Source organism: Podarcis tiliguerta (assembly GCF_965153285.1).
Source record: "Podarcis tiliguerta genome assembly, chromosome: 16".
Lineage (NCBI taxonomy): Eukaryota > Metazoa > Chordata > Lepidosauria > Squamata > Lacertidae > Podarcis > Podarcis tiliguerta.
Window position 1 is genome coordinate 27,211,813 of NC_139549.1, and position 25,643 is coordinate 27,237,455.

The following is a 25,643-nucleotide window of genomic DNA, read 5'->3' on the forward strand; positions in this document are numbered from 1 at the left end:
AGGCTCCCAAGTAATTCCATCACTGAGTCTGGATTTGAACACAGCTCTCATACAGGGCAGAAGGAGCTGCCTCATACCAGGCCAGACTCTCTCTCTCTGTCTATTCTAACTGGCTGGGGCTTTCCAGGAACTCTGGAAGAAATCATTCCCATGACCTATCCGGTCCTTTTAAGTAGAGAGGCAGTCTTCTGGATGCGAGCTCTGCTGCTGGGGCCCTCCCCCCAAGTAGCCTGCTGTCTGTTTTTAGGGGATGGAAAACACACACACACACACACACACACACACACACTCCCAAGGGCGCAATCGAAAAGGAAAGTCTCCTGCATGGCCCTGATGGAAATTACATTAAGCAGCACTCTGTACCAGTGCACAGCTCCCACCAGGGCTCAATTTTGGTGTGGGTGGACCAGGTCTCTCTTGAAGAGAGCTATGGAGACTCCGACAGCGAGATTAACAACAGAACTGGCCTCAAAACTTCTGATGGCTAATGACAGGTCCTAAGAAATTGGCTCTTTACTGTTCCTAAATTTGCCGAGAAACCATGGGCAAGGATGCCCCCTGGTGTCTGCAAAACTAACAGGTTCATTAGCCGTTATTAATAGTGCCCTGATGAATCCACGCAGAACTGTTCCAGCGAGGAAGAAAGTGACAAAGAGATTTGAGCTCATTTTAAAAAGATTGTTTTGCTTTTATTTCTGTTATAAGCCACTTTGACTGTAGGATGGCGGAACCCTATGCATTTGAGGAGGCTTGCAAGCCCCAAAGGAGCCCTGTGTTCTTTTATTTCGCCAATCCCAATCAGCTCGCTCTTCCAATCCAGGGCAGATGTGGAGTTGTGGGGAGCTCAAAAAGGTCCCGGCTGAGCCAGGAGGTCCTTCCAGATGGCCCTATCTACCGAGCAATCATCTGAATCTGTTTGCGCAGAAAGCCTGTGAGGGGTGAGATCAGTGGCGTAGTGTGGGGGGTGTAGGGGGGGGGGCCGGCCGCACCGGGCGCAACATCTGGGGGTTAGGGTTAGGGAGCGCAAATCCACGGGTTAGGGGGCGCAAATCCACGGGTTAGGGGGCGCAAATCCACGGGTTAGGGGGCGCAAATTACTTGCCTTGCCCCGGGTGCTGACAACCCACGCTACGCCACTGGGTGAGATAATGTAGCATGAAGCCAACGTTATGCCACGACGCTTTCCATGGCATTTCCCCATCATCGGCACAAAATGTGCAGGTTGCCTTGGGGGCAGAGAGATAGAAGCTGATTTGTTGCATCGGCGCTCCAGATCAACTGTATTTGCACAATTGGAGCTGGCCGGGATGGGGCCGCGTCCCGCAGGAATCACGAGACTGCCGTGTCTTCGAGGAGAGGCCTGCACTCTGCGAGGAAGGAAGCCTTTCCTGCTGGAGACCTTTCTGTGGCCAGACCCTCCGTTGCTGCCTCTTTCCAGTCGAGGCTGACATGTTAACGGTACTCTGGGGAGGGAGGGGGCAGGTTTGGTGTAATGGGATAATAATATCGGCCTCCCATGCAGAGCGCTTCATCGCTGAGGCAGGCCAGCTGCTAGGGCAGCATGCTTGTTGGCAAAGGGGAACGCATCGGTCATTTTGATGGCAGGAGGATGCGGGGAAAGTGGAAATGATTTATAGCATAACAAGGAGAAGAGACACTGGGCCTTGTCAGGGTGTCAGGCTCCTGCCTAAGGCAAAGTGGGTGGGGGGGGCAGAGTGGGAGAGATGGAGTCATAGGATCATAGAATTGGAAGGGACCCTGAGGATCATCTAGTCCAACCCCCTGCAATGCAGGAATACGCAGATGTCCCATACAGGGATCGAACCTGCAACCTTGGCATTATCAGCACCACACTCTAACCAACTGAGCCATCTTGTTAGGGGTCTCTGGTCTCTGGATTAAACACTTCTCCATTAACTCTTACCAGGGTCTTAAACGTAAAACGACTGTATTTTCTTATTTCTTTATTTATTAAATTTGTTTACCACCCTTCATCTCTAGATTTCAGGGCAGTTCACAGCATAAAAATACAAGATAAAAACACAAGATACACAATAAGAACAAGAACAAAAACGTAACAAACTCATTGTGTGAAATGAATGTCGTCGTCCTCCCCCCCTTTTTTTTTAAAGAAAAAAAGATCTGCCTCCTTCTGACCCACAGGATATTCTTTTCAGATTATTCATTTTAATTGCATGGACTCTGCAGCTCCTCCTGCACGTACTACAATTTGGACAAGGCCACTCTGCAAACAAACAAGCCATCAGAGGAGACGCTGCTGAAAGTTCATGCTAAGAATAGACAAGCGACTTGAAGAGAAGAGTTCAGCTATGTGACCCCTCCGCCCCCCGTTCGGAAGCTGGACACCAGAGCCAGACCTGCAGCCTGCTGCCTTTCCTTTCTTCCTGCCCCCCCGAGTGTGCAGTTTGTACGGGGGGCGGGATGACCCCCCAGAGCACAGAAAGATTCTCAAGGTCTGTTCCCAGCCTGAGAATCACGCTTGGAAATGATCGGATGCTGGAAACGCCCCTGGGGACAAGATCGGCGAAACAGTCAAACTGGAGCTCAGTAACTAGATAACTAAGACTGCAATCCCATCCACACTTACCTGGGAGAAAGTCCCGCTGAAATCAGTGTGACTTAATACCTTGGGATCATAAGGAGTTTTGCTTGGGCAAATATGCTGGGCCACTTTTATAAAGCCCTGAATTCACTCCTCTACTAACGGCAAGTTAGGGTTCATCCACATTTTCGCTTGACGCATATTGTATTGTGTACCAATTGATGCCCCAGGGTCTGAGACCTTTTCTCATTGTTCTTCAGCTGTGCCTTGCAAAAATCTGATCTTACCCGCCGAATGGAATCTTGGTTAAGCAAAATCTCTCTTTGAATTTTCTGTGTATCAGCAGGTGACATACGATTTTCACAAGGCATAGCCACAGAGCAACGAGAAAAGCTCTCAAACCTGGGGGAGAATTAATTGGTAGACAATAATGATAAAAATGACAAACCTAGACAGCATCTTAAAAAGTAGAGACTTCACCTTGCCAACAAAGGTCCGTATAGTTAAAGCTATGGTTTTCCCAGTAGTGATGTATGGAAGTGAAAGCTGGACCATAAAGAAAGCTGATCGCCGAAGAATTGATGCTTTTGAATTTTGAACTTTTGAGGAGTCTCTTGAGAGTTCCATGGACTGCAAGAAGATCAAACCTCTCCATTCTCAAGGAAATCAGCCCTGAGTGCTCAGTGGAAGGACAGATCCTGAAGCTGAAGCTCCAGTACTTTGGCCACCTCATGAGAAGAGAAGACTCCCTGGAAAAGACCCTGATGTTGGGAAAGATGGAGGGCACAAGGAGAAGGGGATGACAGACAGAGGACGATATGGTTGCATAGTGTTCTCGAAGCTACCAGCATGAGTTTGACCAAACTGCGGGAGGCAGTGGAAGACAGGAGTGCCTGGCGTGCCCTGGTCCATGGGGTCACGAAGAGTCGGACATGACTAAACAATAACAACAATGATCAAAATACGGGTGAAGCGAAAGTCTGGATGACCCCTTAGTGAGGATGGACAAGGGCAGGGAGAGTTAACGCAGTGCCCTCCAGATGTTGCTGGCATACAACTGCCACCAGCTCTAGTAGCCAATGTGGCCTATGCCCAGGGATGGATGAGACTTGTTGTCCACCACGTTGGCTACTCCGGACTTGAGGGCCACATCTCTCCCCAGCCCCCTGCTCCTGAGCCACTTGTACATGAGAAGGTTTCTCTCTTCATCCTTTTCCAGGGTGTGCCTGCCTACCACAGAAGCCACCAGTACTGTTTGAAAAGCAACTCCCTCTGTGAGAGCTGATCCCATGAGGGCTTGTAGGGAACATCAGGAACACAATGAAAAGCTGTCTTGCTGCCTCTCCTGATTTGCAGAGGAGTCTGTGGGTCTCTTTCAGGGGTCAGAATGGTAATAGCTGTTTTCCCCTTAGTTTGGTTAAGAGGATGAACAGGAGTGAGCTTCTCTCCAGAGCCGGCCCTACTACTGGACAAAGTAAGGTGACTGCTTCAGGTGGCAGGTGCTGGGGGGGCAGCAGCCCCCTTGCTCTTCCTCCTTGCTCTTCTGGCCATTTCCTCCTGGCCATTTCCCCCTGTTGGAGGACAGAGCTGTGTTAGATCAAATGACTCTCCTCTCCTGAAAGCTAAGGAACCCTCTCATGGTTACCCCATCAAACTGCCCTCTTTTTATGCTTTATACTGTGGCAACAGAGGAACTAAAGCTTCCATTTCGAAGTCATGCTAGAAGAGGAGATTACTCGCAGAATTTTTTTTTAAAAAAACTTCAATTAAAGTTAAATATTACTCATTCTTCCTCCGACACAGTTTTATTCAGGAGGCTTAATATTTAACTTGAAGAGCTTGTCAATAGCAGGCCCGAAGTTGCCACTGTCCACCATCTAAAGAAAACAGGAAATCCTATACATAGAAACATCCTATATTTTACCTTGTCAAACAAATAAAATCCATGTGTTTATTTAATAACCTTCTCCAGAAACAGAAGTAGTTACTGGCACGTGGAAATAACAAGGTTTGGATTAGCCATTGCAAACCGGGTTCCTTTGAGATGTTTAGAACTACGACTCCCAGAAGGCATGGGCTGATGGGAGTTGTAGTCCTAAACATCTGGAGGGCACCCAGTTGGCATAGGGTAGCTTCTCCTTGTACTTACTACAGGGTACTACCCTTTATTCACAGCCAATGTTCCTGTCTAAGATCCGTGTCTAAAAGGGAGACTGCTTTTGTACAATGGCTCTTCACTGTGTTTGATCGGTCCCTTTGTTTGGAAGATTGATTCCTGTTCGCTCTCGGATGATTTTCCAGTGATAACCGGGCACTCAAAAACCAACTTCTGAAAGCATGGTTAATCATTATGGCTGCTGGCGCTTGTAACGTGTCATAGCGCCGTTAAAGATAAGGTTCACGTAATGGCAAACATGACCTTGTATGGAAAACTTGTCTTGTTTTCGCCCTGATTTGCCTTGGTAAAAATGTTATTAAAAAGGACCTTTACTGTCAGCATCAGAGATATTTTGAAGTGGGGGTTATGGCATAAAAAATACCACCAAGTTAGAGTAGATCTACTAAAGGTAACAGAGTTTTACGTCAACTCCTGCCAAACACAGCATCATACAACCATATTGATATGTTGTCACCCAAGGAGACCATTGTAAACAAATCAAAATGTAGGCTGGACTCTAAGAATCACTTGTAAAGTAAAGAAGTATATGGATAATTAAGAAAAATTGAAATTATGGAAAATGTACTGATATGTAGATTTGGAGGGAAATTGCTAATAGGATCCATGTGAGGGATGGGGGGAGGAGTCAAGAGATTCAGAGAACCTCATGAAGTGATTATAATTGGTTGTAAACGTTTATTTGTAAAAAACAATAAAAAATACCCCCCCAAAAAGGTATGTTGTCGCCCAAAATATCTGAAATGCACCAGGTTGTGGGTAGATGGCTCTGAACAGAGCATCACACTGCCCCTCCCAAAACACTCTGCCAATGGCAATTTGGGTTTTCTACAGATTGCTGTTTGCTCCAAATTAGTGGTAAAGAGTAGGTTTTTGCGGGGATGGCACTGGAGTAAAGAAAAGGCACTCGGATGCGGCACTTTAAAGCACAGATCTGACCTTAGAACCGTGCTACAAAAGGAAGTCTGAATAAGCCCCAAGGCAATCAAGCAGAAATAAGAGCCAAAAAGCTTAGGAGTACGTCATAGGAGTACCATAGGAGTGCGTCATAGGAGTACCAGACACTTAAAGCACTTTTAAAGCTCATGGCATCCTTAGCAAACTACAGTTCCTAGGATTATTTAGGGTGAATCCATGTGCTTTAAATGAATGCTGAATGCATGGTGTGGATGTGACCTTAGGAGGGAGGGAGGCAGGCCACACATTCACATCATATTTAAAGCATTATGACAACACTTTAAACAGCCATGGCTCCCTGCAAAGAATCCTGGGAGCTGCAGTTTGTTAAGGGTGCTGAGAGTTGTTATGAGACCTTTTCTTCCCCTTGCAGAGGTGCACTTTCCAGAGTGGTTTAACAATCAATCCCCAGGGAACTCTGGGAGTTTTTGGATCTTGGAGGAGAATGGAGAGTCTCCTAACAGTAAAGGTAAAGGTAAAGGGACCCCTGACCATTAGGTCCATTTGTGACCGACTCTGGGGTTGCGGCGCTCATCTCGCTTTATTGGCCAAGGGAGCCGGCGTACAGCTTCTGGGTCATGTGGCCAGCATGACTAAGCCGCGAACCAGAGCAGCGCACGGAAACGCCGTTTACCTTCCTGCTGGAGCGGTACCTATTTATCTACTTTCACTTTGATGTGCTTTTGAACTGCTTGGTTGGCAGGAGCAGGGACCGAGCAACGGGAGCTCACCCCGTCGAGGGGATTCGAACAGCCGACCTTCTGATCGGCAAGTCCTAGGCTCTGTGGTTTAACCCACAGCGCCACATGTGTTCCTTCTCCTAACAGTAGTAGTATTTTATTAAATTATTTCATAAAAATTATACACCGTTTGTAGAAAAACCTCCAAGCAGTTTACAAAAAGATAAAACAGGGAAATTTTACGATACATGCAGAAGTCCTTAACTCACAGAGGATTTGAGACCCATCAGCTACCCTCACCTGGTTTAGCCGACTGGTCAAAGCTGTTTCCCAGAGCATGGCTTCTGTTGCATTCTGACAGCTTCTCGGAGCCACAGGTGAGAGCTGAGTGCAGGGTGGAGACCAAAGGTGGTCAAACAGCCCCAGGAGGAGCACAACGTGTCTCCCACCAGGGGTTTTTTGCTCAATTTTTGTATCCCAAAATTGGGGGTTGTCTTATATGCAGATGCTGAATTCACAGGGTTAGTTGCGGTTTGTTTGCCCCCAAAAAACTTTGAGCTCATTTGCCCCACCAAAAAACTGATTTTTAAATTTTGGGTTTAAAAAAGTCTTATACATGGGGTCGTCGTATACATGGGAAAATACAGTACTATCCCCTCCCCCTAACACCTCACTTTAACATGGGCGTAGCCAGGATTTATGTGGGGGTGGGGCAAGACACCCACCTTGGCTCTGTCTAGCAGATTTGGAATGAAAACAGTTGCTTTAAATTACCTTCTTTTATTACATGTAATAAAGAATTAAGTAAAAGTGGATTGATAATGGGATAAAATGAAAAAATTAAGGTTAGGCCGTTAAGATAAATTATAGAACAAAAATTGAGTAAGATGGAAAGAATTTGCTGAAATATTTAATTGAAGCGTTATTAAGAATTATATGAATATTAATTGTTAGTGTGCTAAAGTGGAAAATTTAAAGTTAAATTGTGTTAGGATAAATTACAGAACAAAAATTGAGAAAGAGGGAAAGGATTTGTTGAACTAGTTAATTTGAACTAGAATACAAAAAAGGGAGGTGCGAGGAAGTCGAGGAAACAAGCATATGAAAGATAATGAAATGAAAATTGGATGTGTTTTTAAATGTTTTAATTTTTTCTTGTTGTTTTGTAGTATTGTTTTTTTATTTTATTTTCGATGTATTGTTTGTTAAACTTTCATTGTTTCTTTTTCCTTTTTTCCTTTTTCTTTTTGTAACTATTTTGTGACAATTTTTCTTTTTCTATTTGTAACTATTAAACATTTAATAAATATCATTAAAAAATGAAATAGTTAATTGAAACAGAATACAAAAAAGGGAGGTGTGAGGAGGTCGATGAAACAAGTTAATGAAAGGTAAAGATATGGAATATTGGATGTGTGTGTCTAATATGTTGTCTTTTTTTGTATTGTTGTATTGCCTTTTTATTGTAATTGCAATGTATGTTTTGTTAAACTTTTTATTGTTTCTTCTTTTTTCTGTAATTTCCAAATTTCCAATAAATATTTTTTTAAAGAAATAAAATAAATTACCTTCTTTTAACCCCAGGTGCTCAGAAAAAAAATCTGAGTCAACATCTTTCTACGATTTCTACTTTTAGTTAAGTATTTTTATCTATTTGCCTAATTTAGGGGTTGACAGATACACACTAACCCCCCCCCCCCCCGCTTCGCCCATGCACCTTATATATATAGTGTGAATGTGGCGTCAATTAGACACAGTCTTCCCTCTTTCCTCTTAGCCGGTCGCACATGTTTATTTCAAATTTAAACTTGACGGAGGGTGGGAAGCCCCAAGCCCAACTCTGATTGGAGAGCCGCGTCGCCTTTCCTCCAATCACGACCGAGCGCGCGCGCCCGGGGGTCCTCCTACCCTTCCCCCTCAGAGGCGGAGTCCAGCTGTTCGGACGGGCCAACGGTCACTCCGTGTCCGACGGACTGACCGCTTGCCGTCCGGAGTCCCTCCGTCTTCCCTCGTCCCAGCGCGGAGTCTCTCGGCGAGGATGGCGGCCGGCCTGGACTCTCTGGAGGAGTGCTTGGAGCGGCACCTGCCACCCGCCGAGCTGGCCGAAGCGAAGCGGATTCTTTACGGGGAGGCTGTCAGGTGCGCCGGGACTACAAATCCCAGCAGGCTCTGCGTCAGCTCGGGAGAGGAAGGGGAGACTGATCCCCTCCTCCCGTCTCAGGCTTCTTCCACCTGGCGCCCTCCAACTGTTTTGTATGCGTGACTGCTGGGAGTTGTAGTCCAAAACATAAGGAGGGCACCTGGTTGAACCCTATGGGGGGGGGGGGCGCAGATTTATTCTCCTCTTAGCAAGTGTGCGGCAGGCAGAAATGAAACAGGTTAAGCTTTCCCCCTGCAGTTGTGGGGGGGGGGAAGTTTGTGGATTCCTGCTTGTTGCACAGGTGGAGAAGGCATATTCACACACCCCAAATTATAAGGTCGACCCCCCCCCCTTCTCTACTGCCTCTTGGGACTTGGCAGCAGTCAGTTGGATGGTTGGCCATTTCAGGATTTGACATCAGAGCAGGGAAAGGATGGGCAAGTGTGGCCAAACTCCCAAAAGCATCTGATTCTTTTCAAGGCAGCTGGTAAAGTTGGACTCCCTGCTCTCATCAATTACAGGATCCTCACTGTAAGCCAGCCCTGTTGGCTGGAGATGATGGGAGTTGCAGCCGAAAACAGCTACCAGGAACCAGGTTGGGGGGCAGGGGCTGGTGATCTAGGATTTGGAGAAGGAGGGTGCTCATGGGTGAATGAGCTTCCCTCAGGATGATCTGTTTTGGTTTTTTAAAGGTGACATGACAAAGGCAACCCCATTTTTTAAAAGGATTAAATTGGAATGCTTTTTGCATGCTGAAAAGGGCTGAGAGGCTATCAAGCCTAACTCCCCATTGTAAGGCCCATACGTGAACCCACATGCAGCCCCCCTCAGCCAGAGGCTTCAACAGAGTCAGCTGCCTGCAGAGCAAAGGACTTGCAGAAGTGGCCTTAAAAATTTATCCAGTAATATACAATATCCTTAGAACAGCAATTCCAAATGTTGGTTCAGGAGTCCACAAGCCGATTACCAAGCCTCTGCTTCTAGGTTCTGTCATGATGTGTTGCATAAGGAATGTGATGTCCGGATCAAGAGAGAGGCCCATCAGAAGGATATCATGGCAGAGTAGAAATGCTGTATTGCATTTAAGTTCTCATGAGATGAAATATTTTAGGTTAGTTTGATGAGGATGGCTTGCTTGTCATACAGAGAACCTGCCCACGACAGTTTGCATCTAATGGAATTTGAGTAAACCAGCCTGTCCAGATCATTGTTCCAAAACAGTTTTGTGTGACCCCACTAATTGGTGAACAGAGTGACTTGCTCAAGATTATATAAGAGGTGTGGGATGGGGAAGGTCTTAACCTTTAACCTTCCTTTTCCTCCACCCCTAAATATTTCTTGGCTGTCAAGGTGCATTGACCTGATATAAATAGCAGATACATAAACCTGCCATATTGCTGTTTCTTATTTTGTACAGGACCGGAGGAAGATTGTTGTATTTTTGTGTTCTTACTTTTCCAGGCAACTGGATTTGCCTTCTGCTGCTTTGTCCGCTGCTACAGAAAGGGAGTTTGACCTACAGGGTTATGTATTTGGAGCTGAACCAGAGCAGTTGAGGCCCCCGCGAATTGTCAGGGTGGGGCTGATTCAGAATAAGATCCAACTTCCTACAGATGCACCGGTTGCTGAGCAGGTACAACTGAAGCTTGTAAAGGAAGTTCCTGCATGTTTCCAATTGCTGGCTCTTGTCTTTCCAAAGGGAGAGCAGCCCCAGCTTCTTTGTATCATTATGCTTTGTCAGAGACTCAAATCTTTTGTGTTGGCCATATTGTGGGGTAGGAGAGCTGGGGGGGGGGGGAATCACATGTAGCAAGCAATGTGCCCTTTTAGTTTCAGATAGTACATGGGTAAACAAGTCTAAAAATCCCAGGACACAAATGTTAATGGCCCTCTAACAGCTGTGGTGGCTCATTTAACAGAAGTAATGTTTTTGCGTTAACTCTGGCAGTATATACAGTCAAACGTTGGTTCCTGAACACCTTAGTTGCCGAACAAATCGGCTCCCGAATTCTGCAAACCCGGAAGTAAGTGCTCCAGTTTGTGAATGTTTTTCAGAAGCCGAACATCTGACACAGCTTCTGCTTGGGTGCAGGAAGTTCCTGCAGCCAATTCGAAGCCGTGCCTTGGTTTTTGAACAGTTTTGGCAGTCGAATGGATTCGTGGAATGGATTAAGTTTGATAACCAAGGCACCACTGTACTTGATTCTGACCAAACTAAGACTCCTAGAGGGCCATGAAAATTGGTGTCCCTGGTTTTTTTAGGCTCATTTACCCATGTACTAAGGAACGTGGGTGGCACTGTGGGGTAAACCACAGAGCCTAGGACTTGCTGATCAGAAAGTCGGCGGTTCGAATCCCCGCGATGGGGTGAGCTCCTGTTACTTGGTCTCTGCTCCTGCAAACCTAGCAGTTTGAAAGCACAAAGTGCAAGTAGATAAATAGATACCGCTCCGGTGGGAAGGTAAATGGCGTTTTCGTGCGCTGCTCTGGTTCGCGAGAAGCGGCTTAGTCATGCTGGCCACATGACCCGGAAGCTGTACGCCGGCTCCCTCGGCCAATAAAGCGAGATGAGCGCCACAACCCCAGAGTTGTCCGCAACTGGACCTAATGGTCAGGGGTCCCTTTACCTTTTTTTACCCATGTACTATCTGAAATCCAAGGGGTGCATTGTTTGCCAGATGTGAAATATATTGGCATTATTTTCAGCTCTCCTACCCCACTAATAAACCCATTTAATTGTCAAAGTTTCTTCACTCATCATTGTTAAAGCTGCTGCTTCCTACAGGCAGGGTTTCTTGTCAACCCTTTTTCTCTCAGTATTTTGTACATGGTTGAGCTTGGGAGGCAAAATGAGAGTAAAGGTAGTTTATTTAAATGACCTTTACAGCTGACCTTCTCCCTAGGTAACCGCACTACACAAGCGCATAGAAGAAATTGTGGAGGTTGCAGCAATGTGTGGGGTCAATGTCATCTGTTTCCAAGAGGTCTGGAGTGAGTAGTGTTTTGTTCTGCCTATTTAAATCCTCTCTGCTGCTATAAAAGTCAATCTCAGTTGCGTGCGACTCTTGAATAAAGTCAGAGCAGAAACCAGACTCAAACAGCAAGGTGTTGGTGAGCAAGCTGCATTCTCTGGGCACAACCCAGGACATCTTTTGTTTCTGTAAAATATTTATGCAGGATTCCCACTAAATATCCACTGTGGCTAACAACATCTCCATTAAAAACCATCAAAACATTAAAAATTCAGTTATGAAACCTAAAAAGTGAGATTAAACGATCTGTAAAAGTAGCGACAGATGATAAAAGTACAGTGGTACCTCGGGTTACAGACGCTTCAGGTTACAGATGCTTCAGGTTACAGACGCCGCTAACCCAGAAATAGTGCCTCGGGTTAAGAACTTTGCTTCAGGATGAGAACAGAAATCGCGGCGCTTCAGGTGGTGCTTCAGGTTAAGAACAGTTTCAGATTAAGAACGGACCTCCAGAACGAATTAAGTTCTTAACCTGAGGTACCACTGTATTACAGTTAGGACCTCATATCAATAGCACAAAATAGTATGAGAAAGACAGGCCCACCTCAAAAGCAGATCTCTGTCACATGCGGAAATATCTTATGGGAGTGACAGGGCGAACTTCTCACATTTCTTATGATGCCATTTTGTAGCGATGCCTTTTGCTTTCTGTACACGAGAGAGGCTTCCTTGGACAGAATTTGCGGAATCAGCGGAGAGCGGCCCAACGGCAAGGTTTTGCCAAGAGGTAAAGAGCCAGATTCCTGTCCTGTCTTTTTACAAACCTCCTCTGCACCGCTGTGTCAAAACAGACTGTGTGCATTTGGACTGTCCTTCCTCCCTGCATGCAAACTTCCAAGAGTGGAGGCATTTTTCTAGAGCTGGGCCCGGCAACCACATTTGTAACCCAGGGCTGCCACCCTGGGCAGTGAAGCTGCTTCAGTTGCATTTACCTTGCAATCCTGAGTACATGTTTATTCAGAAGTAGCTGTTATTCATTTATTAATTACATGTTGCACAATCATCTCAAAGCAATGTACAATAAAATGGCAAAAAAGCTACAAACATGAACAACAGAGATATTTAAAATGAAAACAATACAGAATGGACACTCAGGACACAGACATTGTGAAGCAGCCTAACCACCCCTGTGGTTTTGCTTTTGTGTGGCTCCTGGTCATTTCATGGAGGCTTGCCTTGGAGAACATCTTAGTGGATTGGGCCCCGCTGATAAGTAGTGCGTGAGCTGTGCCATTGGTAGGGATTGCAGGTAGATGTGTCTACAGAGGACTTTGGGGAAGTACAACTTCAGTTCTTTGGCTTTTCAGCAAATGCCTGACTTTCTCCTTTTTTTTGGCAAAGAGACAAGTGTTTGTTGTTTCCCCCCTCGTCTGAAATGATTTCCCAACCGTCTGTTTCTTGTTGATCCTGAAGGGACCGTAGTGGCTTGCTGTGCATCCCCTTCCATCCTGCTGCCTTCAGTTTAGCACAGGTCAAGCACGAAGTGATTGTAAATGCCAGATTAATTGCATCTTGGTGGATGTTGTTGTGGTTAACATTCAAGCATATGGGAAAGTAAAATGCCATAAGGGGAAGGAAGAGAAAACATAATTGGATCAAAGGAGACATGACTTATCAGTACTGAGACATAATGCAAAATACACTCTTCAGGGACCAAGGGTAATAGGAGACAAGCTGTTATATCTTTGTTCTAACTTCTCTGGGCAAGACAGTTCCCAGATTCCTTTTTAATGATCTTATGGGACACGTTTCCCAGGAAAGGCCAAGGCTTGGATCTGGAAAAGGTCAAGAGGAGTTTGCGGTTCCCCCCAAAATGCTGGCACTGAAGGGTAGTCCATGGAGGCCTCTAGAACAGCCTGGGGTGGGGGATGCTCTCGTCAAGACCAGAGGTTGTTCCCTCAAGGTAGTTGGAGCATGGATCTGGGAAGGAAGCAGCACTTATGAGTCAAAACCTCCACTGTTATGGGCAGAAGTGGCTTTGCAGGGAATTCAGTGGTTTCTGGTGTTATTGAGGAATCATTTCTTCCTTTTTTTATGAATAATACTGTTATTAGATTGGGCATAAATAGGATCTGATTCAGAGAGTGCTTTGCATTGCCACCCATGACAGTAGGAAGAAGTTTCTGGCAGTAAGAGCCTTTTGACCGTGAAATAGACTACCTCGGAAGATGGCGGCTCTTCTTCATTGAAGGTGTTCAAGCAGAGCCTGGGTGGCTACCTGTTAGGGATTCTTTAGCTGTGATCATTGCAGGGGATTGGATCAGACGACCATTCCATCTCCATAATCCTTTGATTTTTTGACCTCACTCTGTTTTAGCTATTCAGTCAGAGTCTTCTGTGGGCATTTTTTTCTTTTCTCTTGGTCTTGCAGGCCTCTTGCCAACTGGCAGATCTCTTGCGAAAACCTAATCAGAAGTCTTTTTATACTGTTCTGCTGCTTCACCCTGCTTTTCTGATATTTGATGTTACTATTTATTTTTTATTGTCCCAACTGTTCTGATTCGGTAAGTTGTTCCAAGATCGTCTGCTGAAACGCCGCTAGTACATTTAATAAAATGTGGCATCATTTCCATCATGGCTGCAGCTGGCCAGGAAGCACAACATGGTGGTGGTGTCTCCAATTCTGGAAAGAGATACTGCGCATGGGGAGACCTTGTGGAACACAGCGGTGGTGATTTCGAACACTGGTGGTGTGCTGGGCAAGTCTAGGAAGAATCACATCCCAAGGATTGGAGACTTCAATGAGGTGAGTGGTAGCTGTTGCATTATGGGAAAACAGAGCACTCTTGCTAATTCAGGAACAAATTCCTCCAGGAGCAGCTTTTGCAGGGCAGGGTGGGGTGGGGGGATGGGGTGGGGTTGTCATGCACACATCCAAATCAAGCGAGCATACAAAAAAATATGAGTGTCCTTGTACTTCTGGTTTCACTTTGAGGGTCCCTGGCTCTGTGTGTCTGGTTTTTCAGGCTGAGGCTCCCAAATTGTTTGTTTCCTGGCACCAAGGAGCAACTCATAGGAAAGAAATCCTGTCTGAAACCCTGGCAAGCTGTTGCTGTCATTCAGTGTAGACAATATTGAGCTAGATGGATCTAGATGGTTGTTTTCTGCTGCTCCAGAGAAGCAGACACGGAGCAATGGATCCAAACTACAAGAAAGAAGATTCCACCTAAACATTAGGAAGAACTTCCTGACAGTAAGAGCTGTTCGACAGTGGAATTTGCTGCCAAGGAGTGTGGTGGAGTCTCCTTCTTTGGAGGTCTTTAAGCAGAGGCTTGACAACCATATGTCAGGAGTGTTCTGATGGTGTTTCCTGCTTGGCAGGGGGTTGGACTCGATGACCCTTGTGGTCTCTTCCAACTCTATGATTCTATGATTCTAAGGATCTGACTTGGAAGAAGGGAGCTTCCTAGGTTCTCCTTGTGTCTAATATTGCTTAAACCTGTTTGGTATTTGGGGATACTTCCTTTAGCTTGATCACCACAGATATGCCCAGCTCTCGTCATGTCTTCTGCTGCGAGATTTCTATTAAGGCAGCTGGTGTTTTGGACTCCAGGAATCTCATTCAAGTGTAAGTCTGTGTGTTTTGCAGTCAACATACTACATGGAGGGGGACATGGGGCACCCGGTGTTCCAGACTCAGTTTGGGAAGATTGCTGTAAACATTTGCTATGGGCGACATCATCCCCTCAATTGGCTCATGTACAGTCTGAATGGAGCAGAGATCATCTTTAATCCTTCTGCCACTATTGGGAAACTCAGGTACCATTTGGAATCTTGCTTATTTGCTGCAGAAAGTGGTCTTAATTATGACCTGGTGTATGTGCAAGGCCATTACCTTTGATGAAACCCTCAGAAAATTTGGAAAGCTAAATTGCGGTCTTCTGGAGAAGTTCTCTGTTGTAGCCCTGCCTTATCTCTATGCAGGGGCCAAATTGAGAGGGTCCAAGCAAAGCACATGAAGCTCATGAGCTCTCCTAGCCAAAGGGTTGGCAACAAGGAAGACTACCTTGGAAGTCAGTACAGTGGTACCTCGGGTTACATCCGCTTCAGGTTACAGACTCCGCTAACCCAGAAATAGTACCTCAGGTTAAGAACTTTGCTTCAGGATGAGAACAGAAATTGTGCTCCGGTGGCACGGCAGCAGCAGGAGGCCCCGTTAGCTAAAGTGGTGCTTCAGGTTAAGAACAGTTTCAGGTTAAGAACAGACCTCCGGACCGAATTAAGTACTTAACCCGAGGTACCACTGTAATTGGAAGTCTCAGGTAGCTGATGTAAGACAGTGTGAGGTAACAAGGGAGAAATAGGAGAGGACCATTCCTCCAAAGCCCTCAGTGCCCAATAGCCTTGTCCCGCCTGTCACTCCATTGGGCACAGAAGGTTACAGTCAGGTAGCTGCCACCGCCACCCCTGAGTGACTGTAAATATTTTACGCTAAGAGCTCAAAGGGTTTAGCCATTAACTGAGCTGAGACAACAGACAGGCTCTGAAAGGGCGGGGGAGCTTTGGCGGGAGGGTAGAGGTTCAGCAAACCCTGCATAAAACGCCTCGCTAATGGGTGAGGAAAGAAAACAACTCGAAATAAGAGACAGCTTCCAAAAAAGAGAAGAAAACAAGAAAGAGCCAGTAAAGAAAACAAGGCATATGGGTATTGGGTGTGTCTGGGCATTGAATCCTCTGTGGGATTGAAGCTGAACAGACAATGTGTGCACCACTCTCAGGACCTAGACTACTCCATTAGGAACGCTGGCATTTGTGATCTAACCTGGCTTGAGAGCTTTGTTCCTCTTTGCAGCCAGAGCTGGACTGGCTATGGGCACTGCTGCCAGCAAAAAAGAAGGTGGCGCCTGCCTGGGATGCCGGCCAGGTTCCAAGGTCCTCTTACAGCCAGAGTTGCCATTTGCCAATGCAGGAGCCTGGGTCCCCTTGCCTGCCAAATGGAGGAGAAGGCTGTCTTGTCGGGAACACTGACTTGGTCAAGCAAGCCTGGCAGCTCTGCCCTTCTCTGTGGCCAGGCCTGGTGGTCTCTGTGGGGCAGATGCTTCTCAGCGCCACATAAAGAGTTGAATAAAACATGCAATCTGGCTGCTCCTACATTAATACAAAAGGTTCAGGGAGCTAGAGCTCTGTGAAGGCCCAGTTGCATAGGCCTCCTGCAGGACAGGAACTGGGGTGGAGTTGCATAGTCCTGCCTCTGAAACAAGACTCACCCCTCCCTGGATAACTTTCATTAGGAAGAAGGACTTTCTAAGTGATGGAGTGCAGCTGCAAGTTGGAGGCGTTTTGTTACAGGAGCTGTTCACTTGGATTGTGTCATGCCCCAAAGAGCATCACGAGGGAAAAGGGCTAGCAAACATCTCCTCCTTTGTAAGGGGTTATTAGATTGTCCTCCAATGGCGTCTGCTTAGCTTGGAGGCAAAGTTCAGGATATTCCTCATAATGTATGACTTTCTGCCCGAGCTAATGGAGAGGCTGAGAACGGGGTGTCCTGTTTGTTTAGCTGTTCTGTGTCTGTCGGAGGGTCACGATAATTGGGTGGATGTGAAACATTTAATTTTTACCAGGCAAAGAAAATAAGTGGGTGGCTTACGAAACTCACCACTTAAGGGTTGGCCAAAACATGCTGAACGATTTCTGGGACTCTTGTTTGTAATTGCTGCATGGGGGCCATTGTGACCATGCTTTTATTTCCAAAACTTCTTTCTTTGCCCCACAGTTTTGTTTGTTTAAATATTTCTGTAACCCCATTCATATGTGATAAAAAGGTGTGGGGTGGGGTGGTGGAATAAAATGATTATTCAAAAGAAAATGGCAGATAAGAAACCAGTGGCTAACAGGTGGGTTTTCAGCAAAGACCAGAATTCATGTGGTCCTAGGGCAGCACTTGCCTCACGACAGAGCAGAGGTAGTTCCACCAAGAGAGCACTACAAATACATCTCTTTTATTTGTATTTTGTGTAGGTTTGTTGTGGCCCTCTTATAATCAAAGTGAAGCAAGTTTGAAGCCTGATTTTAAGGTAGTCCAGGTTTTTCTCAGTTAATTTGAGGAGAGCTTTGGAGAGCTTGCCCAACAGCCACCCTTAGTTGATAGTTATTTCAAAATCCACCTTGGGAGAGGATGGACTTTGCTTGGATTGTGCCCCACGTTATTTTAAAGGGCATGCTTAGGGCCATTAGAGAGGCAGGCGGCAGGTGAGTGTGTGACCTTTTGGAGGCATTTCCTGCTTTCTCAGGGTGGTTTTAGTGAGGCGGCATTATTGACTCTTTCCTTGGTTGCTTTATTGCTTTGTGAGAGTATAAACTAACTGGCAGGAAGAGATTTCTTAGATCCCCTGCAGCAGACAATTTCTGCAAATGATACAAGCAAGCACTTGCTGCCCTCTCTTCCCTTCCCCACAACATGTCTGCATTTCCTGTTTCTCTTCCCTCTGCCCCCTGGTATCATTCGAATCAGGGCCTGTCCCCAGAAGCTGCTTATTGCCAAACTGGTCATTTTAGTGATTGCGCTACACCTTTAGAACTCCCTGCTGGAGATCTCCATTACCACCCTCCCCCCGCAGCCCGCTAGGAGTCCTTTGTATCTTCGTCTTTCTTTCTTGCTACACATCTACTATAGAAGAGAACAGCGCAATCTGTTATCGTATTTGTCAGGTGGAGAGATGTAAGGTATCATAAACAACATTAGCTTCAATCTCCAGACGCTTGAATTGTTTTTCCAAATTGCCTCATGTTGGGCTGGAAATGTCCTTCTGCAGTCAGTCATATTCCTCTGAAAAATAAAGCTGCTCCATTCTACAAAAAAAAGTAGGAATGAAAAGCAATACAATAAAATATGCAACAATACAAATTAAAACATAGAATCATGGAATTGTAGAGTTGGAGGCATCCCAAATGGTCATCTAGTCCAACCTCCTGCAATGCAGCATTGGTTAAAACAGATAAACAGATAGAGTGAAGGGAGAGTCTTGACACAATAAGAAACTTCTTTAGAATCCATTTATATACACTAAAGGATTTGTGGCGTGGAAAGCACAGCAATCTAAATGAATCCCAAAGAGGTTCCCTGTCTCCCTGCCCCCCACAGGCATATTAAATAATTCACCCTTCTACGATAGTGCAAAATGGAAGACAATTTAGGGACTTGGAAGGGGAAAGGCTGTGCAGGAGTCGGGGAGCTGTGGAGGTGAGAGCTGCAGTTGCCAAAGTTGGGAAGCAGCCCCTGAGCGCTTCCTTTGAGCTGCCTGTCACAAGACGACATCGTGAAGAAGGTGGCCTGTTAAAAAGTGGTATTTCAGGTGATGTAAGAAAGGCTCTGAGTTCTGCAATCATGCCTCTTCCTTTATTATTTCCAGTGAATCCATGTGGCCCATTGAAGCGAGGAATGCAGCCATTGCGAACCACTGTTTCACCTGTGCCGTCAACCGGGTGGGAACGGTGAGGCCTTTCAGCTCTCTGTGCTTTGAGATGCCACCAGTTAGGGTCCTGCTCACTAAAAACAGAGCCCTGTGTGGAACCGTAGGGTGTAGCATCAAAATCCTCTTTTCAGCCATCTGCCCTGCCCCTCTAAGTGGCTTTTTAATGCTACTCTCCCCCGTTCTGCATCTTCTCAGCTGCCCTGCTGGCTTCTCTTCCCCACAGCAAAGAAAGTGAGTAGGTTTGTGAAGGTGTTGCTGCTTTGGGATAGCCCAGTGTTGTCAGAAGGTTCTGAGTAGCCAGGAGATGTTGTCTGGAACTGTTTTCCCTGCGTCTCTGGTGGGCCTTTGGCCACCTTGCTCTGGGAGCCAGCTCCTTGAAGGTGGTGAGGACATGCACACTTGCTTTCTGCTGTCACGGATCGGGAGAAGGCATCAGTAGAAGGTGAGGCTGCCAAAAGCCCTTCCTTCACTGTTTCGTAAGGAGCGAAATAACCCCCATTCACAGATGGGATTTGCCTTTCATCCATCAAGGAAATCAATAGACTGAATGTGGAGACAGGCCGCTCTAGAGGATGCAAGCAATACTTTGCTTGAAAGCCAGACACAGCTGATTAGATTTAGAATGATAACAATGGCTTCTGTGTCTTGCATTGTTCATTTCGAGTTTTTTCAGGGCGGGTGGGGAAGTGGAAGAGGCTGCCTGGTGCGAAGCAACAGTGCCATCTTCCTTTCATTTTGCACTCTTCTGCTGCCGTGAGGGTGGCTTGATGAAGAATTCCTTCTGGGTGATGACTCTTCTGCTTCTTGCAGGAAGTTTATCCAAATCCTTTTACATCAGGAGATGGTGGAGAGGGTAGGTGCCTTTGTTTTCTTTCGTATGGAGAGTGATGCTTGTGGGGAGTCTCTTTTGCGTGGGGTGGTGACAGCATGCCAACAAGGATAGAGGTTCCTCCTTCCAATCTGGTTGTTCTTTTCTGTGGTGGGAAGAGGTTTGTCCAGCACCCTGGGAAGCTGTGAAATGGTTTGTGGTATAGGCCAAAAGGGCCAAAAAAATTAACTCTTTAATGTTGAATTCTGCATTTATATCTAATAATGCGTTTGTTCTGAGGTCACTGAAGACAAGAACCAGAATAGACAAATAACAGATTCATTAGACAGTTGTCTTGAACATTGTGAAACTGTTTGTGAGCAAAAGGGTACATTTTAGGTACCTTTTGCTCAAACAGCAACTTGTTGCCCCCCTTTCCCCTTCAACTCAACAGGACAGCAAGCGGCTTTTGAAAGCTAAGGCCATTTGAGATGGCACAGAATGGGGAGGGAGCGGAGGGCAAGCCTCTTGGAGTCCCTGCAGCACCTCAAAGCCACCTATAGTTTCCATCCAGCCACACTGGCAAGTAATTGGGGAGCAAAAGGATGGGAGAGGCCAGTACAGCCTCTCCTTCCTGCTGGCCAAACTTCACTGGGAAATGTTTCCTTATCTGGCCTCCTCCTCCTGCCACCCTCTGGCTTTAACAAAAGGGATTTATGTTGTAATAAATTTGTTGGCCATCTCTTTGTTGCTTTTCTTTGCAAAGGAGGATCATAGGAAATCAGGGTGCAAATGTCAGATTGGTCTAGGGACCATGGGTGTAGCCAGGATTTTTTTAAGGGGGCGGGCAGGCATTTTGTTAGAGGGGAACAGAACCTCAGTTTGCTATGTATTTTTTGTTTTTATTTTGTTTTTACTGCCCCTCTCTGCCCGCCCTCCCCTTGGCTACACCCATGCTAGAGACACAAAAAGTGGTCTGCTACGGAACAAAGACCTTGGTCTATCTAGTTCAGTAACAGCTTCACTGCAGGGAGCTCCCTAGCACACCTCAACACAGCAGAATCACTTTCCCTTCACATCAGCCAAAGCCAGGGGTGGTAGTGGTGCTGCCTAATGCTGGGTTTGGTTGCTATGCATTTAAGCCCAGCACCAAGCGAGACCAGTCTCCCTTTTCATTGGCTGATGTGAAGCAAGAGCGATCCTACATAGCCCTGCGTTCTTGCTTTGCATGGTCCTTCAAAGGCTCCTGACAACCAGCTGGTTGGAAGCTTCACAAAGCAGGTTTTGGGCAAGTTTTGTCCTTTCTGTCAAGGTCTGCCCTTACCTGTATGATGCAGGTGTAGGGCCAGGTGGGTATGGTTTGCCCCAATCAGTCAAGCTAGAGTAGGGCGGGGGGAACCTCTGGCCCACAAGCCTAACTGTTCCATCACCCTGGTTCCCATTTTGCTATATTCATTTTGTTTCTCTTGCTTCTTTGCTATTTATGAAGCCCATCGTGACTTCGGTCACTTTTATGGTTCAAGTTATGTGGCTGCTCCGGATGGGAGTCGGACCCCTGGCCTCTCCCGCACCCAGGATGGGCTTTTGGTGACGGAGATGGATCTAAATCTTTGCAGGCAAGTTGGGGACAAATGGAATTTTAAGGTAAGTCTTTTTGTCACTAAGCAAACCCTCTTGTTTCTATCTGATTTCCAGGGAGGCTGAATTCTGCTGGCATTCAGTTGAAATGCCAATTGGCTTCTACCTCTAAGTATATTCTGGAGGAGAGAGACTGTTCTGGAATGGTTTAAGATTTTTCTGGATCTGAGGCTGTGCAGTCAACAGCCCCTGAATTATACCAGGCTGCTGCATCTGACCCAAGGGAACCAGAAAGTTACCTTTAAAGTCTACACACTCTTTTGACATTAATGAAATGACCTCCTTTGGGGAGGGGTGTTGCGGGAGAGGGATAGTGCAGTATGTATATTTTACAGCATCTTTTATATGCACGTTTTAAACTCTCCCATTGAAAGTGGTAGGTGAAATTGCATAATGGACACCTACCTGCAATGTCTCCTGCATTTCACCAGCTTTCCTTGTTGGCACAGTGAATGCCACACCCTGGGGAGCCAGTAACCACAAAAACGGCAGGTGTCTCTTGAAACAATGATGGTCTTTATGCTCACATTAGCAAGGAAGTCTAGATTTCTTTGACAGGAATGTGACAATCTTGAAGCTGCTTAAGTGAAGATCTTGTTCCCTCTCTCCATCTGCAATTCTGTACCCACTCACCTCAAAGTATGCCCCGTCCATCTCAATGAGGCTTGCCTCCGAGTAAATATTTTAAGATTCACTGGTTGCTAGCTTGAAGATCTCAAATAGTTTTCTGTAGCAGCTACCCTAATTGCTTAGGATTATTATTATTATTATTATTATTATTATTATTATTATTATTATTCCCATCAAATGTCAAAGAGATATGACTTTTAGAAGACATCTGAAGGCAGCCCCGTATAGAGAAGTTTTAAAAGTTTGATGTTTTATTGTATTTTTATATTTTGCTAGAAGCCACCGAGAGTGGCTGGGCAACCCAGTCAGATGGCCAACATATAAATAATAACATTATTATTATTACGAGTCAGAATTTCATCCTAGCAGGCAAAGATAGCTGTTCTTTTCAGCCATGAATGCAGGCTAGATAATATTGATGTCAGGGAACTGCCATCGGCTCAGAGGTGAGGAATAGAAGGGCAGTTGTGTTACAGGGAGCCTCCGAAAATCTTGCGAAGCAGTTCCTCTTCTGGGGAGGAGGAAAGTCCCACCTCGGGGAAAAGGTGCAAGGACCAGAGGATGTGTGTGGGAGCCTTAACACCGCTCCTGGGCAAGGCAGACAGGAGTGCCCAGGAGCGAAACATGCCCTTGCCATTGCCCTTGCCCATCCTGCACAGTGGCCTAAGGTGCAAAGAGAGGAGGAGAAGGTTGGGGGTAACGAAACTCTTATGTTGGGGGAGGTCCAAGAAAAGACCACTCCTGGATTCTGCTAGCGTTTGAGCCAGACATGAGCTTTGGGGCTCTTCACTATGAATAGTTTGCACCAAAATAAAAACCTGTAAAACACAGGTCCTGCCTGGTTACTCTTGAGCAACCGCAACAGCCATCTGACAATTAGTAACATTTTTGGCTTTTTTTTTGCAAAACTGTAGAAATGTATTCATTTCTTTAAAAATGGGGCTTATGTTTGACTTGCCATTCTGAAGGTCTTTTGCAGTGACAGATGGCCAGTGGCAGGGAATGCTGAAGTCCCTTTACGTTTTTTTCCAGATGACCGGGAGATACAAGATGTATGCCGAGGAACTGGCTGCAGTTGTCCAGCCTGACTTTGTTCCCAATGTCATCAAAGAGTAGCTTGCCTCTGCTGTTGCTCAGGAAGGTTGGGAGAGAAACATATTGTCCTTCACATGTGACATGGCAGCTCCCCCCCCCCCCCCCCGATGTAGTGCCTCAAAACACAAGGTCTGCCTTTTTAGGAGTACTTTGGATGGGAATCAAATAATTCCTTTGGGCCTGCCCACTGGGACTTTGGGCTTTCTTTGAACCATATCCATTCCCTCCCTGCCTCTCTTATAGCAGAAGTTGCTTGAGGAATGCACAACTGTTTGGCTGTGAGCCATTTTTTTTAATTTTTTTAAAAATATAGCTTCAACTACTTGATCACTTGGCGCAGTCATGAGGAAATGCTTTGATTCAGGAGTGTTTTAAGTCAGGTGTTTATGAGGGGGTGTGCTTCATACAGGTGGACAGATATGCAACAAAATTATACACCTTTCCTGTAAATGAATCAGAGGAGTGAATCACAATGAAACCATGTTTTGTATTCCATGGCTGTAAAAAGGCCCGAGAGCCAAGACCACAAGAAGAGTCCTGAAGCTGGAGCGGGCTAGAGGACCACCTAGTCTAGCTTTCTGTTCTCACAGTGGCCAAGTGAGAGAGTCACTTAATCTTCAGCTGCCCTGTTGCGTCAGTTGCAACAACAACAAAATCACCCCTTGTTTTCCCCTGCTAGAAACTAAGTTTACTCTTAAAAGAGAATTTTAGATTGTGAGGTCTTCTGGGCAGAGATCTGTGCTTTTCTGTTTTAAAGCGCTTGGCCCGTTGATGGAGCTGCTGTAATAATAATAAAAAAACAGTAGATTGGGAAACCTTGAAAATGTGGTTCTTTGCTTTTCCTCGCCTCCAGATGAGGCAGGTGCTTGAGGCTGAAGTGTGTGCTTTCAGTTCTCAGAGCTGAAACTGTAATTACCGTACTTATTCAGCATTTCCTTTTCAAAAATTATCAGCTTGCAATGGTCAGCAAAGAAAGTTGGCACACACTGTGCACTTGCATTAACCACTTAAAACCTTTATTGAGAGTGCCTCAATTACAAGCAAAATATATTTTGCATATAAAATTTCTCTGCAAGTAAAATATCCCTTTTGTTGTTATGGACAAGAATTATGCAGGCTGTTCTTCTGGATCAACTGGGTGAACCAGAAGAGGATGAGATTTGGGCCCATTTACTTGACTGGACCTGTTTCTACCCATCTGTAGCTTCCTTGGTTCTCATGGCTTTGGGCACCAAGAGAAAGGCTCCTTCCCTCTCATGCAGGGCCATGTGCCCTCTGCCAGCAAAGCTGCATCTCATCACCTTTTCTGCCAGCAAAGCCCTCTGCCAGCAAAGCCAGCAAAGCTGCATCTCATCACCTTTTCTGCCAGCAAAGCTGCATCTCAGCACCTTTTCTCTGCTTGGGATGTTCAGCCGCTCAGCCACAGCCAACCACCATTCACATCTCCAGAGGAAAAGCTAAAGCAGGTCTCTTAATGAAAGGGGAGTTGCCTGGGCTCTTCTGCTGTGGGAATCTGCAGAGAATCCATTGCTTGCTCTTTGCTTTGCTCTTTCTCTTGCTCTGCACATGGTCAGGCACTCAGTGGACTACAGAGATGCTGCACTGCAAGAGCCTGTTTGCATCCCAGATAAATACAAGACAAGCAGCTGGTTACATGACACCCGTTAGCAACTGCCACATTCTTTGATTGCTTCCTCCTCCTTTGCAGTAGTTACCGGTAAGAATTTGTGAGGGCTTAATCTGGGGGCTTAATCTGAGACGCTTGAGAGTTCCATGGACTGCAAGAAGATCAAACCTCTCCATTCTGAAGGAAATCAGCCCTGAGTGCTCACTGGAAGCACAGATCCTGAAGCTGAGACTCCAATACTTTGGCCACCTCATGAGAAGAGAAGACTCCCTGGAAAACACCCTGATGTTGGGAAAGATGGAGGGCACAAGGAGAAGGGGATGAGAGGACGAGATGGTTGGATAGTGTTCGCGAAGCTACCAGCATGAGTTTGACCAAACTGTGGAAGGCAGTGGAAGACAGGAGTGCCTGGCGTGCTCTGGTCCATGGGGTCACGAAAAGTCGGACATGACTAAACGACTAAACAACAACAATCTGGGGGCAGGGACACAGCTCATCCATGTGCCAGCACCACCATTCCTGGGCACGTGCCTGTTTCAGAGTGTCCTATTCAAGATGGAAAAGTCAGGGAGGATTGTGTGTTTGTGCCTGCCTCCTCTGCAGTTTAAGCCCCTGTGCGTTCTTTTGAATGCTTGACTAGAGCGCCTGCCCCTGCACTCACACAGCCCTCCTATCTCAAGCCCGCCCACTACAGAGGTGATAGATTTAACCCTACAAATCCTCTGTTTAAAATCTGAGTATGTTAAGAATCCACAGTAGCTCTACTGGCATATTTGGACAGGCGTATATAAGTTCCTACAGCATTACAATCCTGTGGTGTAAAATGATACAGTGCCCTTATTTTTGACACTAATAGGTTTGTTTTTTGCACAATGGGCTTAGTCT

General features: G+C 46.0%; 1 protein-coding gene and 1 long non-coding RNA gene across 2 annotated transcripts; one reads left to right on the forward strand and one right to left on the reverse strand.

Moving 5' to 3' along the window:
- Window positions 1-723: 723 nt before the first annotated feature.
- On the reverse strand, window positions 724-8,268 carry LOC310666745. Its single transcript, XR_014505999.1, has 4 exons — window positions 7,945-8,268; window positions 6,677-7,150; window positions 2,084-2,245; window positions 724-929 (listed from the first exon to the last, which is right to left on the reverse strand). It is a non-coding gene; the product is annotated as an uncharacterized lncRNA (long non-coding RNA).
- Window positions 8,269-8,294: 26 nt separating this feature from the next.
- On the forward strand, window positions 8,295-23,946 carry UPB1 (beta-ureidopropionase 1). The gene is made up of 10 exons (XM_083417873.1): window positions 8,295-8,515; window positions 9,978-10,149; window positions 11,420-11,507; window positions 12,181-12,275; window positions 14,133-14,294; window positions 15,138-15,307; window positions 18,898-18,979; window positions 19,771-19,813; window positions 21,258-21,412; window positions 23,069-23,946. Exons 1-10 carry the CDS (start codon window positions 8,415-8,417, stop codon window positions 23,150-23,152), a joined length of 1,152 nt encoding a protein of 383 aa, XP_083273999.1. The 5' UTR covers window positions 8,295-8,414; the 3' UTR covers window positions 23,153-23,946.
- The last annotated feature ends 1,697 nt before the right edge of the window (window positions 23,947-25,643 follow it).

Excerpts from the sequence above, each read along its gene's own strand:
- UPB1 (XM_083417873.1), top strand. The coding sequence starts at position 8,415 with ATGGCGGCCGGCCTGGACTCTCTGGAGGAGTGCTTGGAGCGGCACCTG. Across the intron at positions 12,276-14,132 it reads CGGCAAGGTTTTGCCAAGAG|CTGGCCAGGAAGCACAACAT; the intron begins GTAAAGAGCCAG and ends TCATGGCTGCAG. Across the intron at positions 19,814-21,257 it reads ATCAGGAGATGGTGGAGAGG|CCCATCGTGACTTCGGTCAC; the intron begins GTAGGTGCCTTT and ends CTATTTATGAAG.